Here is a 14,712-nt window from a genome sequence, read left to right as displayed (position 1 = left end):
AAGAAATTTACAAACAATATGAAAGAAATTTACAAACAATATGAAAGAAATTTACAAACAATTTACAAACAATGTGAAAGAAATTTACAAACAATTTACAAACAATATGAAAGAAATTTACAAACAATTTACAAACAATATGAAAGAAATTTACAAACAATATGAAAGAAATTTACAAACAATATGACAGAAATTTACAATGTGACAGAAAATTACAAACAATATCACAGTAATTTACAAACAATTTACAAACAATATGAAAGAAATTTACAAACAATATGAAAGAAATTTACAAACAATTTACAAACAATGTGAAAGAAATTTACAAACAATTTACAAACAATATGAAAGAAATTTACAAACAATTTACAAACAATATGAAAGAAATTTACAAACAATATGAAAGAAATTTACAAACAATATCACAGTAATTTACAAACAATTTACAAACAATATGAAAGAAATTACAAACAATATCACAGTAATTTACAAACAATTTACAGTTAAAAAATAGTATGTAAAAGTACATTTAGTATGTAAATGATGATTAGGATAGGTCAACTTTATTTAAAACACGCTTGCCCCGACAACTTTTAGCTGATTTCCACAAGGGGCGTGTGGACTAAAAATAGAATACATCAAAATATAAATATATATATATATATATACAGCATAAGCTATTTATCTACCTATCTATAATATGCTTAAAATCTTATTATTTCAATTGTAATAATTATATGTATAAAGAGATTTCATGTATTTGATAAAGAAATAAAGAGGTCATGTATTTGTTATGGGTGGGAGCTCGAGTCCATTTTTTGGGAAAACGATTTAGTATTTTCCTGATTTCTACAGTCCTCAGTTAGTGAATTCCAAAGCTTAGCCCCATCATAACTAAAGCTTTTTTTCATGTATTCCGTTTTAGGGAATGGTAACTGTAGCGAAGTGGAGGACCCTCTAAGGTTATAATTTGTGATTGTTTCTTTTTTGACGAAAAGTTCAGAAAGGCAGCTTGGGGCCATATTATTTAACACTTTAAACATTTGCTTAGCTTTGTTTTTTCCCCTCTGGGACTCTAAAGAGACCCAGCCTAAAGCATGTAAAGCTTCAGTGGCGGGGGTGTCATTTGATGTTCTCGTAATTACCCTTGCTGCTCTATTCTGGAGCTTTTGGAGTCTTTTTGAATTCCCTTGGCCGAGGGTATCCCACACTTCGCTACAGTAATTAAAGTGGGGATAAACTATTGAATTATAAATAGAAACTAAAGTATCCTGATCAACATAGTCCCGAATTCTTTTCATGGCCCCTATTCCACAGCTTACTTTAACAGCAACATTGTCTATGTGCTGGTCCCAATTTAAATATTCATCTATTTCGACCCCAAGAACCCTACTATGATGAACCCGTGTATTTACAGATTATTTCCATAGTATTTCCATAGTATGGAAATTAATTGATTTTTCCAGTGTACGCGCCTGATGATGACTAGCATTAGAATGAATGGCAGCTTCAAATCTTTCTATTGGTTTTCATAGATGACATGTGATTGTGAAAGCGAACTTTATGTAATTTTACTTAAAAATAGATGACATTATTGGAAGTACAAGAACTAAATTTGTTGCTTGATATTGGATGTAGGATCTGTCAGCAGCAGCACTAGGAAATCTAGCTGGATGATTCAATCATTCAGTGGCAAAATTATTACAAACATCGCACTCTCTGGAACAGCATGATAAAAACCCGCAATAGAGTCCTGGGATTTGGGTAGACAGTGATTAAAATATATAAAAACACTGCAAAACGACTCTAAAACTGCAGTGGAAGAAGGGGAAAATAAAATCGAAGTTGTTTTAAATTCAGCATCTTGTGATAAAGGAAAAGACAAATGCTAGTTAAGGCGACGAATTACGGGAAACAACATAATAATCCAACTGGTCGTGCAACATTGTTGCGTTGCAAGTGGTAGAGCGTTTGCTCTATTTTCTCTCACCTCGCAATTTAATTGGAACGCACAACATATCTTTGTTTGCAAAAACGTGTTGCAAAAGGTATAAGTACTACGACTTGCAACGCAACAACGTTGGTTTTAGAATGAATGAACAGATTGACTTATACCCTTATATCCTCTGTTTCTCTATTCGTTTTTTTTTTAATTTTCTTACACTCCCATTTAAAAACATGCTACATAGCGACAATTTGGGAGAGGGGGAGGATCCAAACTGCAGAAATCTACTATTTGCCTACGCGCAAAGAGACACAGGTGTTTTCTTTTTTAATCATTTCACCTCACCTCAGAACACCTCAGCTCAACACGACTCCCCTGACCTCAAATCAACTCATCTCATCCTATTTCATTATTCATCTCATCTCATCTCGTCTGATCTGATCTGATCTGATCTCATCCTATTTCATCTCATTTCATTGTATTTCATCTCATCCTTTTTCATCCCATTTCATCTCATTTTATCTCATCTCATCTCATCCTATTTCATCTCATCTCACCTCATCTTATCTCATCTCATATCATCCCATCCTATTTCATCTCATTTCATTTCACCTCATCTCATTTCACCTCATCTCATCTCATCTTATCTCAAACGATCACCTTATTTGTCTCATCTCATCTCACCTCATGGCTCTCACCCATCTCATCTCACCTCACCATCTCACCTTACCATCTGACCTCACCTCACCTCATCTCCTTATCTCATTTCACCTTATCTCTGCACCTTTCCTCATCTCATCTCCCCACCTCATCTCACCTTATCTCCGCCAACCTTGTCTCATCTCATCTCACCTAATCTTATCTCATCTCAAATGATCTCCTCATCTCATCTCATCACATTACATCTCATCTCACCTTACTTCATCCATGCACCTCACCTCACCTCATCTCCTTATCTCATCCCCACTGCAGAAATCTACTATTTGGTTACACGCAAAGAGACACAGGCGCTTTCTTTTTTAATCATTTCACCTCACCTCAGAACACCTCAGCCCAACACGACTTCCCTGACCTCAAATCAACTCATCTCATCCTATTTCATCTCATCTCACCTAATCTTATCTCATCTCAAATGATCTCGTCATCTCATCTCACCTTATCCCATCTCATCTCGTCTCATCTCATCCTATTTTATCTCCTTATTTCATCTCACCTCACTAGTCTTACCTCATCTCACCTCATCTCATCTCACCTCATCTCATCTCATCTCATCTCACCGCCTCATCTCATCTCATCCTATTTCATCTCATCTCACCTCATCTTATCTCATCTCATATCATCCCATCCTATTTCATGTCATTTCATCTCACCTCATCTCATTTCACCTCATCTCATCTTATCTCATCTTATCTCATCTCATCTTATCTCATCTCACCTTACCTCATCTCACCTCACCTCACCTCACCTCATATCACCTCACCTCATCTCCTTATCTCATCTCACCTAATCTTATCTTTCTCATCTGAAATGATCTCCTCATCTCATCTCACCTAATCCCATTTCATCTCATCTCATCTCATCTCATCTCATCTCATCTCACCTAATCCTATCTCATCTCAAATGATCTCCTCATCTCATCTCATCACATTACATCTCGTCTCATCAACCCAGCTCATCTCATCTCATCTCCTTATCTCATCTCACCTTATCTCTGCACCTTTCCTCATCTCATCTCCCCACCTCATCTCACCTCATCTCATCTCATCTCATCCTATTACACCTCATTTCATTTCATCTAACCTCATCATATCTTATCTCATCTCACCTAATCCCATCTCATCTCATCTCATCTCATCTCATCTCATCTCATCTCACCTCGATCATCTCATCTCACCTAATCCTATCTCATCTCAAATGATCTCCTCATCTCATCTCATCACATTACATCTTGTCTCATCATCCCGTCTCATCTCATCTCACCTCGATCATCTCATCTCACCTCATCTTATCTCAACTTATCTCCTCATCTCATCTCATCTGAACCCGTCTCATTTCACCTCATCTCATTCTATTTTATCTCCTTATTTTATCTCATCTCACTGATCTTGCCTCAACTCACCTCACCTAATCTCATCTCATCTCACCTTATCTCATCCTATTTCATCTCATCTCATCTCATCTCATCTCATCTCACCTAATCCTATCTCATCTCAAATGATCTCCTCATCTCATCTCATCACATTACATCTCATCTCATCTCATCTCATCTCACCTCGATCATCTCATCTCACCTCATCTTACCTCAACTTATCTCCTCATCTCATCTCATCTGAACCCGTCTCATTTCACCTCATCTCATCCTATTTTATCTCCTTATTTCATCTCATCTCACTGATCTTGCCTCAACTCACCTCACCTAATCTCATCTCATCTCATCCTATTTCATCTTATCTCATCTCACCTCATCTTATCTCATCTCATCTCATTTCATTGTATTTCATCTCATTTCATCTCATCTCATCTCATCTCACCTCATCTCATATCATCCTATTTCACCTCATTTCATTTCATCTAACCTCATCATATCTTATCTCATCCTATTTCATCTCATCTCACCTCATCTCATTTCATATCAACTCGTCTCATCTTATCTCATCAGTAGTGTTATAGGTCGATAATTACCCCGGTTTTTGCGCCTGAAATGCGCCTGAATTGCGCCTGAACCGTTCGCGGTCCTGATTGGTCCATTTGATAAGTCGGAAGTGACGTCAAGACTCTGGGATTGCGCCTGAACTCATTTACATTGCGCCTGAACTGATATGTAAGTTCTGATTGGTCCCGAACTTACAGGAAATGACGTCAATGCCGTATTATTTTCATAGATTATCGAAATGGCGGGACGAGTCTTCAGAAATTATCATGTTGATAGCTTTTGTGTAAAATGGCGGGAATTAAACAATCAAATCAGCGTGACTCGGCAAAACAAAGTGTACAAATATTGGGTGTGGGATGTTTGTACAGGTGTTTTGCGTCAATGCAAATGTACAGCCTATAAAGAGGGTGGAGTAGCGATTGCCCAACCTATTTCAACTTTAACATGGATCAAGAATTTGGTGCAATCAACTCTTTGTCAGAATGGGAAAGTTTTATGGACTCGAATAGGATCCCGGATTTGTCCATTGGGTTAGCACTAAATCGTCTTTTGGAGTTGACGACAGCAGATTTTGAGGTTAGCATTCTTAAAGCAAAAAAATCGAGCTTTTTATATTATATTTTTAATTTATTTTATTTTATTTTTTACCGAGTTTATTTATTCTTACTAACGAGAGAAAATTTTTTTTAGAGTAACTGTACATACACGGAATCGAACGTGGATTTGCCAACGCCTGGAAATAGTAGTGGAGACAACAGGGTAAGAATATTTTTTCACAGTTGAATAACTTTGTGCGAGACTAATTTGATTGTTTTGATTTTGCTGTGTTATTTTTTTTAAGATCTTATAATTTTTCTTTATTTAAAGGTTAAAGTTCAAGAAAGTGAAGTTCAGACCGGAGCTGGTGTACCGAGAGAGGTAAATTCAGTTTCTTTTTACGTTTTTAATACTATTTTCAGTCAGTTGAATAGTTTATTTTCGATGAACTAATTTCAATGTTTGTTTTGTTTGTTTAAAGGATCCTTCCAATAATCCCTTGACTTGCAAAACGTGTAAGAAGACTTTCAAGAGAAAATTTGATCTACGACGCCACGAAAGAGAAATTCATGATGACAAAAGACATCCCTGTCCTCACTGTGGAAAAAAGTTCAAGAGGAAATCGGATGCAAGACGACATGCACTAAACGTTCATGAACGTCGGGCTATCAAACGTCAATATAAGTGTAATCAATGTGGAGAGGAGTTTGCTAATTTGGCACCCTTCCGAACGCACCAAGAAGCATCCCACCCGAAAAAGAAGGGAACCAAGAGACCAGCCACAGGTCAACCAGGTAGGTTTTATCAAAATACACTGAAAATCTAAAAATTTGACTCTTACTCGTTAAAAAAGCCCTTAGTTCAAGACGAATAACTATGGATGTACATAGCAAACAAAAGAAATGTATTAATTTGTTTATTATGGGAGGCATACGAATAGCTACACTTGGTTGCACAATTAATTTAGAGTGCTTTAATTATTTTCAGAACCAAGCATCAAGAAAAGGAAACAAGAAAGCTGCGGTGGAAATGATAAACAAGCGAATGACGGAAATGCTACATGGTCGGTAGATCCCAGATCCATCGATAGACTCCCCGAAGATGAGCAGAGTCAGATACCAGAGTACGGACGACATTGGGGTTACATACGTACGCGGTTTTCTCGTAAGAACAAGCTTCTGAATTGGTATAATTATCGTCTTCAGTCTCTTCATTCAGGAGGGCTCATTGAACATCTAGAGCAAGTGTTCAACGATCAAGATACCGTGTTCAAATTAAACATCGCCTTTGGGTTTATTCTAAGAAACATTGAGAATAATCAACTACAGTACCATTACTCTTCCAGAAATAACGATAACGTCTTTGACGAACCATTCCAAATTTCAACTGCTGCTGATCTCCAACCTGTACGTGATGGTTTGCAAAACCTAGATGTTCTAGAATGGGCCAGACAGCACCGTCCAAATTCTAAGTGGATCGTCGAGCAAGTGACTAACGTTACTTATTTTGTCACGAAGGTTATTAACCACCCCATCGGTAGAGGAAAACGACTTCCACATTACATTGTTGAAAATCGCGGGATTACTCCATTGGATTGCAACTTTCGAACAGGCAGACCTTACGAAGACAACTTGTGCTTCTTTCGTGCATTGGCGCTGCACAATGGAGCTCATCTTAAAAACTTGGAAAGGGATACTAAGCATTATTTTGAAAGGTAAGTGCTGTCAAGCATATGTTTCTTTTGTGAAAGCGTAAAGTGTGGAGTCAACCGATGAATTGTTTACTTAGAATAAATTAGCGACCTTTTGATTGCACTTTTGTTTGCCTTTAGTTAACAAAAGAATTTTTTTTATTTATTTTATCCACAAACCGAGACTTTAAACGACAACCGTTGCATCAATTTGTTTCGATATATTCCTATAACCGTCATTTATTCTTTATTCTAGGTATCGGGACCTGTTTTTAACAGACCAAGACTTCCAGGGAGTTACTACAGATGACCTTTCAGATTTAGAGAAACTCTTTGAAGTAAATATCTTCGTGTACACATTAGAACTGTCACACTCTGATGATGACGAGTTGATTCCAGAAATTATTGCCAAGCTCGTGACCCGTTCTTATTGTAATTACGGCAGTACCTTGTATCTTAACCTGTATGAAGGACATTTCTCTTACATAAATGATGTAAAGAAGTATTCCAAGTCCTTCTCGTGCAGTCGCTGTGGCAAATATTTCAAGAGTGATTATGGCCAACGTCGACATGAGCGTAGATGTGAAGCCAAAGTTCGTTATCAGTTCCCAGGTGGCTTCTACAAAATTCCAAAAAACATCTTTGATCATCTTGAGGATGAAGGGATTGGTATTCCTCAGCACCTCAAGTTCTTCCCCTACAGAGCCACCTTTGATTTTGAATGCTTCTTTGATCGCAACGACAATCCCGATGGGACAGAGAAAATGCTTTGGGAGGCAAAACACGTACCCGTCAGCGTTAGTGTTTGCTCTAATGTACCCGGGTACGATCAACCAAGATGTTTTGTTTCAACTGGTGACTCGAAGCTACTAGTTCAAGAAATGGTAGACTACCTTATAACGATCAGTATGGAAAGCTACCGATTAATGAAGGAACAGTTTGATGGTGTATTTACAGGTATTGAAAACAGATTGAAAGAGAAGAAAGCCACTCCCATACTAAATGAAACAGATAGCGAAGAAGAACATAATGGAATAGATGTGATGAGTTCTGATAATGATGACGATGAGGAGGATATTGAATCTGAAACGGAAGAAGACCGGTCCTTCATAAATGATGAAGATAGTATGGCAGAAGAAGAGCCTTCGTTTTATAGAGCTTTAAACCAGGAGCTAGGTGAGAGAAGACCCGTCCTGAGAAACATCGAAAAGACAGAGAATAAGAGACAGCATCCCTTACTCAAATTGAAGGTAATCTTTATGATATCTTCTATATGGTATACTTTTTATGTTTACGACTTTTGAACTAACGAATCTGACTATATGTCTTTTTTTCAGGAAATTAGAATATCGCTAAAATTAAGATACTCATCCTTATTTCTTTTTCCCCCTCTGCCATAGGTTAGATTGGAAAATTATCTAAAAGAGCTTCCAGTTGTGGGTTTTAACTCTGGAAAGTACGATCTGAATGCTGTAAGAGAATTCCTCTTTCCTGTTCTGGCAGAGAGCGAAGCGGTGCAATTCGCCATCAAACGGAACAATAACATGATGTGTCTTAAAACAGAACACTTGCGATTCCTCGATGTAACGAACTTCCTTCGTCATATGCAGGTTGGTGCATGCCATAACACCATATATCAATATGCAAAATTGCGTATGCTTCAGTTTTACTTTGATTTCATTGACAAATATGTAGACAGGAATGATTTCCAATATTGCGAAATGGATACAGACTCTGCGTATATTGCTTTAGCTGGGGAAAGTATCGAGGAATTAGTGAGGCCCGAGTTGAAAGAGGATTATAATCAAAATATATGCAACTGGTTTCCGAGAACCGACAGTGCTGCAAATGCAGCATACGATAAGCGTACCCCGGGACTGTTTAAAGAAGAGTGGTCAGGGGATGGTATTATAGGTCTTTGTTCTAAGACTTACTACTGCTTTGGGGATAGCGATAGGTTTTCGTGTAAAGGGATCAGTAAGAAAAATAATTGCATCGACAAAGACAAATACCTTAGTGTCTTGCTTACCAAGAAAAGTAGTGCAGGTCAAAACAAAGGTTTCAGAGTTTGGAATAACAGTGTTTACACATATAATCAAATTCGGAACGGGTTTTCGTATTTTTATCCGAAGCGAATAGTGTTAGAGGATGGTATCACCACAATCCCCTTAGATATTTAATTGACCTGAATTTAATGAATGTGTACATAGTATATGATGATTGTTTAATTAGTTTTGACAGTGTTTGTTTCAATTAAATAAAGACTCTTCAAAACATGAAACACGCGCATGCTTTTGTTCCTTTTGTCCCTTTTATCCCTTTTGTCCCTCGAAATTTCGATAAAAGTCCTCGTTTCCAAATTCTATTTTCATTTTCGTTAACACATTATATTGATAGCATGAGTCGTCGCGTTTGTAAAGATTGTCCAGTATCACATTGTGGTTCAAAATATCTAGTGAAACTTTCTAATCATTTAGCCCAAGTTCACGATTTGTCACCCAAACAAAGAAAACCTTATTGACAAGAAGCGAAACTTCAACAGTTTAAAGTTGTTCGAGAATATGGTAAAACGAAATGCGACTGGCTCATCCCATCGGAGAAAAAGTTATATAAATCAGTCGATAAACGATAATTGGTTCATTTGTTGTTGAGATGGACACAAGATTAAAGCATCCTTTTGGAGCCATTATCGCCGGGCCGACATGCTGTGGGAAAACTCAGTTCGTTAAACGACTCTTAGAAAATGCTGATGTTATGTTCGATGGGGTTCCTCAGAATATTATATGGTGTTATGGCATGCACCAACCTGCATATGACGAAGGAAGTTCGTTACATCGAGGAATCGCAAGTGTTCTGTTTTAAGACACATCATGTTATTGTTCCGTTTGATGGCGAATTGCACCGCTTCGCTCTCTGCCAGAACAGGAAAGAGGAATTCTCTTACAGCATTCAGATCGTACTTTCCAGAGTTAAAACCCACAACTGGAAGCTCTTTTAGATAATTTTCCAATCTAACCTATGGCAGAGGGGGAAAAAGAAATAAGGATGAGTATCTTAATTTTAGCGATATTCTAATTTCCTGAAAAAAAGACATATAGTCAGATTCGTTAGTTCAAAAGTCGTAAACATAAAAAGTATACCATATAGAAGATATCATAAAGATTACCTTCAATTTGAGTAAGGGATGCTGTCTCTTATTCTCTGTCTTTTCGATGTTTCTCAGGACGGGTCTTCTCTCACCTAGCTCCTGGTTTAAAGCTCTATAAAACGAAGGCTCTTCTTCTGCCATACTATCTTCATCATTTATGAAGGACCGGTCTTCTTCCGTTTCAGATTCAATATCCTCCTCATCGTCATCATTATCAGAACTCATCACATCTATTCCATTATGTTCTTCTTCGCTATCTGTTTCATTTAGTATGGGAGTGGCTTTCTTCTCTTTCAATCTGTTTTCAATACCTGTAAATACACCATCAAACTGTTCCTTCATTAATCGGTAGCTTTCCATACTGATCGTTATAAGGTAGTCTACCATTTCTTGAACTAGTAGCTTCGAGTCACCAGTTGAAACAAAACATCTTGGTTGATCGTACCCGGGTACATTAGAGCAAACACTAACGCTGACGGGTACGTGTTTTGCCTCCCAAAGCATTTTCTCTGTCCCATCGGGATTGTCGTTGCGATCAAAGAAGCATTCAAAATCAAAGGTGGCTCTGTAGGGGAAGAACTTGAGGTGCTGAGGAATACCAATCCCTTCATCCTCAAGATGATCAAAGATGTTTTTTGGAATTTTGTAGAAGCCACCTGGGAACTGATAACGAACTTTGGCTTCACATCTACGCTCATGTCGACGTTGGCCATAATCACTCTTGAAATATTTGCCACAGCGACTGCACGAGAAGGACTTGGAATACTTCTTTACATCATTTATGTAAGAGAAATGTCCTTCATACAGGTTAAGATACAAGGTACTGCCGTAATTACAATAAGAACGGGTCACGAGCTTGGCAATAATTTCTGGAATCAACTCGTCATCATCAGAGTGTGACAGTTCTAATGTGTACACGAAGATATTTACTTCAAAGAGTTTCTCTAAATCTGAAAGGTCATCTGTAGTAACTCCCTGGAAGTCTTGGTCTGTTAAAAACAGGTCCCGATACCTAGAATAAAGAATAAATGACGGTTATAGGAATATATCGAAACAAATTGATGCAACGGTTGTCGTTTAAAGTCTCGGTTTGTGGATAAAATAAATAAAAAAAATTCTTTTGTTAACTAAAGGCAAACAAAAGTGCAATCAAAAGGTCGCTAATTTATTCTAAGTAAACAATTCATCGGTTGACTCCACACTTTACGCTTTCACAAAAGAAACATATGCTTGACAGCACTTACCTTTCAAAATAATGCTTAGTATCCCTTTCCAAGTTTTTAAGATGAGCTCCATTGTGCAGCGCCAATGCACGAAAGAAGCACAAGTTGTCTTCGTAAGGTCTGCCTGTTCGAAAGTTGCAATCCAATGGAGTAATCCCGCGATTTTCAACAATGTAATGTGGAAGTCGTTTTCCTCTACCGATGGGGTGGTTAATAACCTTCGTGACAAAATAAGTAACGTTAGTCACTTGCTCGACGATCCACTTAGAATTTGGACGGTGCTGTCTGGCCCATTCTAGAACATCTAGGTTTTGCAAACCATCACGTACAGGTTGGAGATCAGCAGCAGTTGAAATTTGGAATGGTTCGTCAAAGACGTTATCGTTATTTCTGGAAGAGTAATGGTACTGTAGTTGATTATTCTCAATGTTTCTTAGAATAAACCCAAAGGCGATGTTTAATTTGAACACGGTATCTTGATCGTTGAACACTTGCTCTAGATGTTCAATGAGCCCTCCTGAATGAAGAGACTGAAGACGATAATTATACCAATTCAGAAGCTTGTTCTTACGAGAAAACCGCGTACGTATGTAACCCCAATGTCGTCCGTACTCTGGTATCTGACTCTGCTCATCTTCGGGGAGTCTATCGATGGATCTGGGATCTACCGACCATGTAGCATTTCCGTCATTCGCTTGTTTATCATTTCCACCGCAGCTTTCTTGTTTCCTTTTCTTGATGCTTGGTTCTGAAAATAATTAAAGCACTCTAAATTAATTGTGCAACCAAGTGTAGCTATTCGTATGCCTCCCATAATAAACAAATTAATACATTTCTTTTGTTTGCTATGTACATCCATAGTTATTCGTCTTGAACTAAGGGCTTTTTTAACGAGTAAGAGTCAAATTTTTAGATTTTCAGTGTATTTTGATAAAACCTACCTGGTTGACCTGTGGCTGGTCTCTTGGTTCCCTTCTTTTTCGGGTGGGATGCTTCTTGGTGCGTTCGGAAGGGTGCCAAATTAGCAAACTCCTCTCCACATTGATTACACTTATATTGACGTTTGATAGCCCGACGTTCATGAACGTTTAGTGCATGTCGTCTTGCATCCGATTTCCTCTTGAACTTTTTTCCACAGTGAGGACAGGGATGTCTTTTGTCATCATGAATTTCTCTTTCGTGGCGTCGTAGATCAAATTTTCTCTTGAAAGTCTTCTTACACGTTTTGCAAGTCAAGGGATTATTGGAAGGATCCTTTAAACAAACAAAACAAACATTGAAATTAGTTCATCGAAAATAAACTATTCAACTGACTGAAAATAGTATTAAAAACGTAAAAAGAAACTGAATTTACCTCTCTCGGTACACCAGCTCCGGTCTGAACTTCACTTTCTTGAACTTTAACCTTTAAATAAAGAAAAATTATAAGATCTTAAAAAAAATAACACAGCAAAATCAAAACAATCAAATTAGTCTCGCACAAAGTTATTCAACTGTGAAAAAATATTCTTACCCTGTTGTCTCCACTACTATTTCCAGGCGTTGGCAAATCCACGTTCGATTCCGTGTATGTACAGTTACTCTAAAAAAAATTTTCTCTCGTTAGTAAGAATAAATAAACTCGGTAAAAAATAAAATAAAATAAATTAAAAATATAATATAAAAAGCTCGATTTTTTTGCTTTAAGAATGCTAACCTCAAAATCTGCTGTCGTCAACTCCAAAAGACGATTTAGTGCTAACCCAATGGACAAATCCGGGATCCTATTCGAGTCCATAAAACTTTCCCATTCTGACAAAGAGTTGATTGCACCAAATTCTTGATCCATGTTAAAGTTGAAATAGGTTGGGCAATCGCTACTCCACCCTCTTTATAGGCTGTACATTTGCATTGACGCAAAACACCTGTACAAACATCCCACACCCAATATTTGTACACTTTGTTTTGCCGAGTCACGCTGATTTGATTGTTTAATTCCCGCCATTTTACACAAAAGCTATCAACATGATAATTTCTGAAGACTCGTCCCGCCATTTCGATAATCTATGAAAATAATACGGCATTGACGTCATTTCCTGTAAGTTCGGGACCAATCAGAACTTACATATCAGTTCAGGCGCAATGTAAATGAGTTCAGGCGCAATCCCAGAGTCTTGACGTCACTTCCGACTTATCAAATGGACCAATCAGGACCGCGAACGGTTCAGGCGCAATTCAGGCGCATTTCAGGCGCAAAAACCGGGGTAATTATCGACCTATAACACTACTCTCATCTCATCTCATCTCACCTTATCTCATCGTAATTCATCTCATCCTAATTCATCTCATCTCATCTCACCTCATCTTATCTCATATCATTTCATTACATCTCATTTCTTCTTACCTCACTTCACCTAATCTTATCTCACCTCAAATCACCTCATCTCATCTCAAATCACCTCATCTCATCTCAAATCACCTCATTTCATCTAATCTTATCTCAAACGATCACCTTATTTGTCTCATCTCATCTCACCTCATGGCTCTCACCCATCTCATCTCACCTCACCATCTCACCTTACCATCTGACCTCACCTCATCTCATCTCCTTATCTCATCTCACCTTATCTCTGCACCTTTCCTCATCTCATCTCCCCACCTCATCTCACCTCATCTCCTCATATCAAACTTATTCCATACATTTATGAACATTTGCTCTTTTTAGCGCCTAGGCCTACGCGGACACATTTTAATGTACTGCGCATGCGAATCAATCCCATATATGGATTTTCAAAATGGCGGATACGACTCGTGTAAAACGTGAGTCAAAATTTCCAGTGAGGTATATGCAGGAATTTTCCTCGGATTTTGCTTCAAAGCAAAGAAAATCGTCAAAGAAAGACAATAATCTTTATGACGTGGTAGTAACTGAGGTAGATAAGTCAAAGAAGCGAATAAAAATTCACTATGTTGGGTATAGTACAAAGTATGACGAGTGGAAATCTTTTGGAGATGGAGCAAGCTTTCCCTCTGTTCGTCATGAAAAGCTGAATATACCTTCCGCAGATTCAATTGGAGATAGACAAGAAATATTCCATGAACAATTATATCGGGAAATCAAGAGAAAATTGTTTTCTGGTCGAAGGGATGATCCAGCTGTACGCATAGAGCTTAGGGTTGAGCCAGATGTGTTTGAAGGAGGACTTGCCACAGTAGTAAGAGGTATTAAAGAAAGACAAAAGACTATTTACAGGCTACCATCCAACAGACTCATTGACAATTTCCTTGGTAAAAAGTGGGATGAGCGCATTTTTAATGGTAATGGAGACTTTGCCTTTGTAATTAAAGGAACAGTTCGCTACTGGCTTTCAAAATCTAATCCTATAGTAGAATATAAGTTAATTGGAGATCAACATGTGAAGTCTGAGATTGAAGAAAGAAATTTTATTGTATTTACATTTGTTCGTGGTGATGGAAATCGTTACAATTACAGTACATTTAGTTCATAATACTAGAAATGACTTGAGAAAAAATATT

General features: G+C 37.7%; 3 protein-coding genes across 4 annotated transcripts in view; 2 read left to right on the top strand and 1 right to left on the bottom strand.

The window, feature by feature from the left end:
* Positions 1 to 14,712, top strand: part of LOC148913684 (uncharacterized) — a 169,897-nt gene that overhangs the window by 98,775 nt on the left and 56,410 nt on the right. The gene's annotated exons all lie outside the window — the stretch shown is intronic.
* On the top strand, positions 4,953 to 9,035 carry LOC148913691 (uncharacterized). The gene is made up of 7 exons (XM_089035068.1): positions 4,953 to 5,174; positions 5,289 to 5,357; positions 5,466 to 5,516; positions 5,617 to 5,929; positions 6,123 to 6,849; positions 7,082 to 8,075; positions 8,226 to 9,035. Exons 1-7 carry the CDS (start codon positions 5,043 to 5,045, stop codon positions 9,003 to 9,005), a joined length of 3,066 nt encoding a protein of 1,021 aa, XP_088891194.1. The 5' UTR covers positions 4,953 to 5,042; the 3' UTR covers positions 9,006 to 9,035.
* LOC116286286 (uncharacterized) lies at positions 9,594 to 13,114 on the bottom strand. The gene is made up of 7 exons (XM_089035056.1): positions 12,893 to 13,114; positions 12,710 to 12,778; positions 12,551 to 12,601; positions 12,138 to 12,450; positions 11,218 to 11,944; positions 9,992 to 10,985; positions 9,594 to 9,841 (listed from the first exon to the last, which is right to left on the bottom strand). The coding sequence occupies exons 1-7, from the start codon at positions 13,022 to 13,024 to the stop codon at positions 9,605 to 9,607; spliced, it is 2,523 nt and encodes an 840-aa protein (XP_088891182.1). The 5' UTR covers positions 13,025 to 13,114; the 3' UTR covers positions 9,594 to 9,604.

Source organism: Actinia tenebrosa, unplaced genomic scaffold (assembly GCF_029948245.1).
Source record: "Actinia tenebrosa isolate PJP-AT-01 unplaced genomic scaffold, QUT_ActTen_1.0 PGA_scaffold0__85_contigs__length_37466705, whole genome shotgun sequence".
NCBI classification, from domain to species: Eukaryota; Metazoa; Cnidaria; class Anthozoa; order Actiniaria; family Actiniidae; genus Actinia; species Actinia tenebrosa.
This window is presented reverse-complemented; position numbering and strand designations above follow the sequence as displayed.

Excerpts from the sequence above, each read along its gene's own strand:
- LOC116286286 (XM_089035056.1), bottom strand. The coding sequence starts at position 13,024 with ATGGATCAAGAATTTGGTGCAATCAACTCTTTGTCAGAATGGGAAAGT. Across the intron at positions 12,451-12,550 it reads GAGCTGGTGTACCGAGAGAG|GATCCTTCCAATAATCCCTT; the intron begins GTAAATTCAGTT and ends GTTTGTTTAAAG. Across the intron at positions 10,986-11,217 it reads ACTAAGCATTATTTTGAAAG|GTATCGGGACCTGTTTTTAA; the intron begins GTAAGTGCTGTC and ends TCTTTATTCTAG.
- LOC148913691 (XM_089035068.1), top strand. The coding sequence starts at position 5,043 with ATGGATCAAGAATTTGGTGCAATCAACTCTTTGTCAGAATGGGAAAGT. Across the intron at positions 5,930-6,122 it reads ACCAGCCACAGGTCAACCAG|AACCAAGCATCAAGAAAAGG; the intron begins GTAGGTTTTATC and ends AATTATTTTCAG. Across the intron at positions 8,076-8,225 it reads ATCCCTTACTCAAATTGAAG|GTTAGATTGGAAAATTATCT; the intron begins GTAATCTTTATG and ends CCTCTGCCATAG.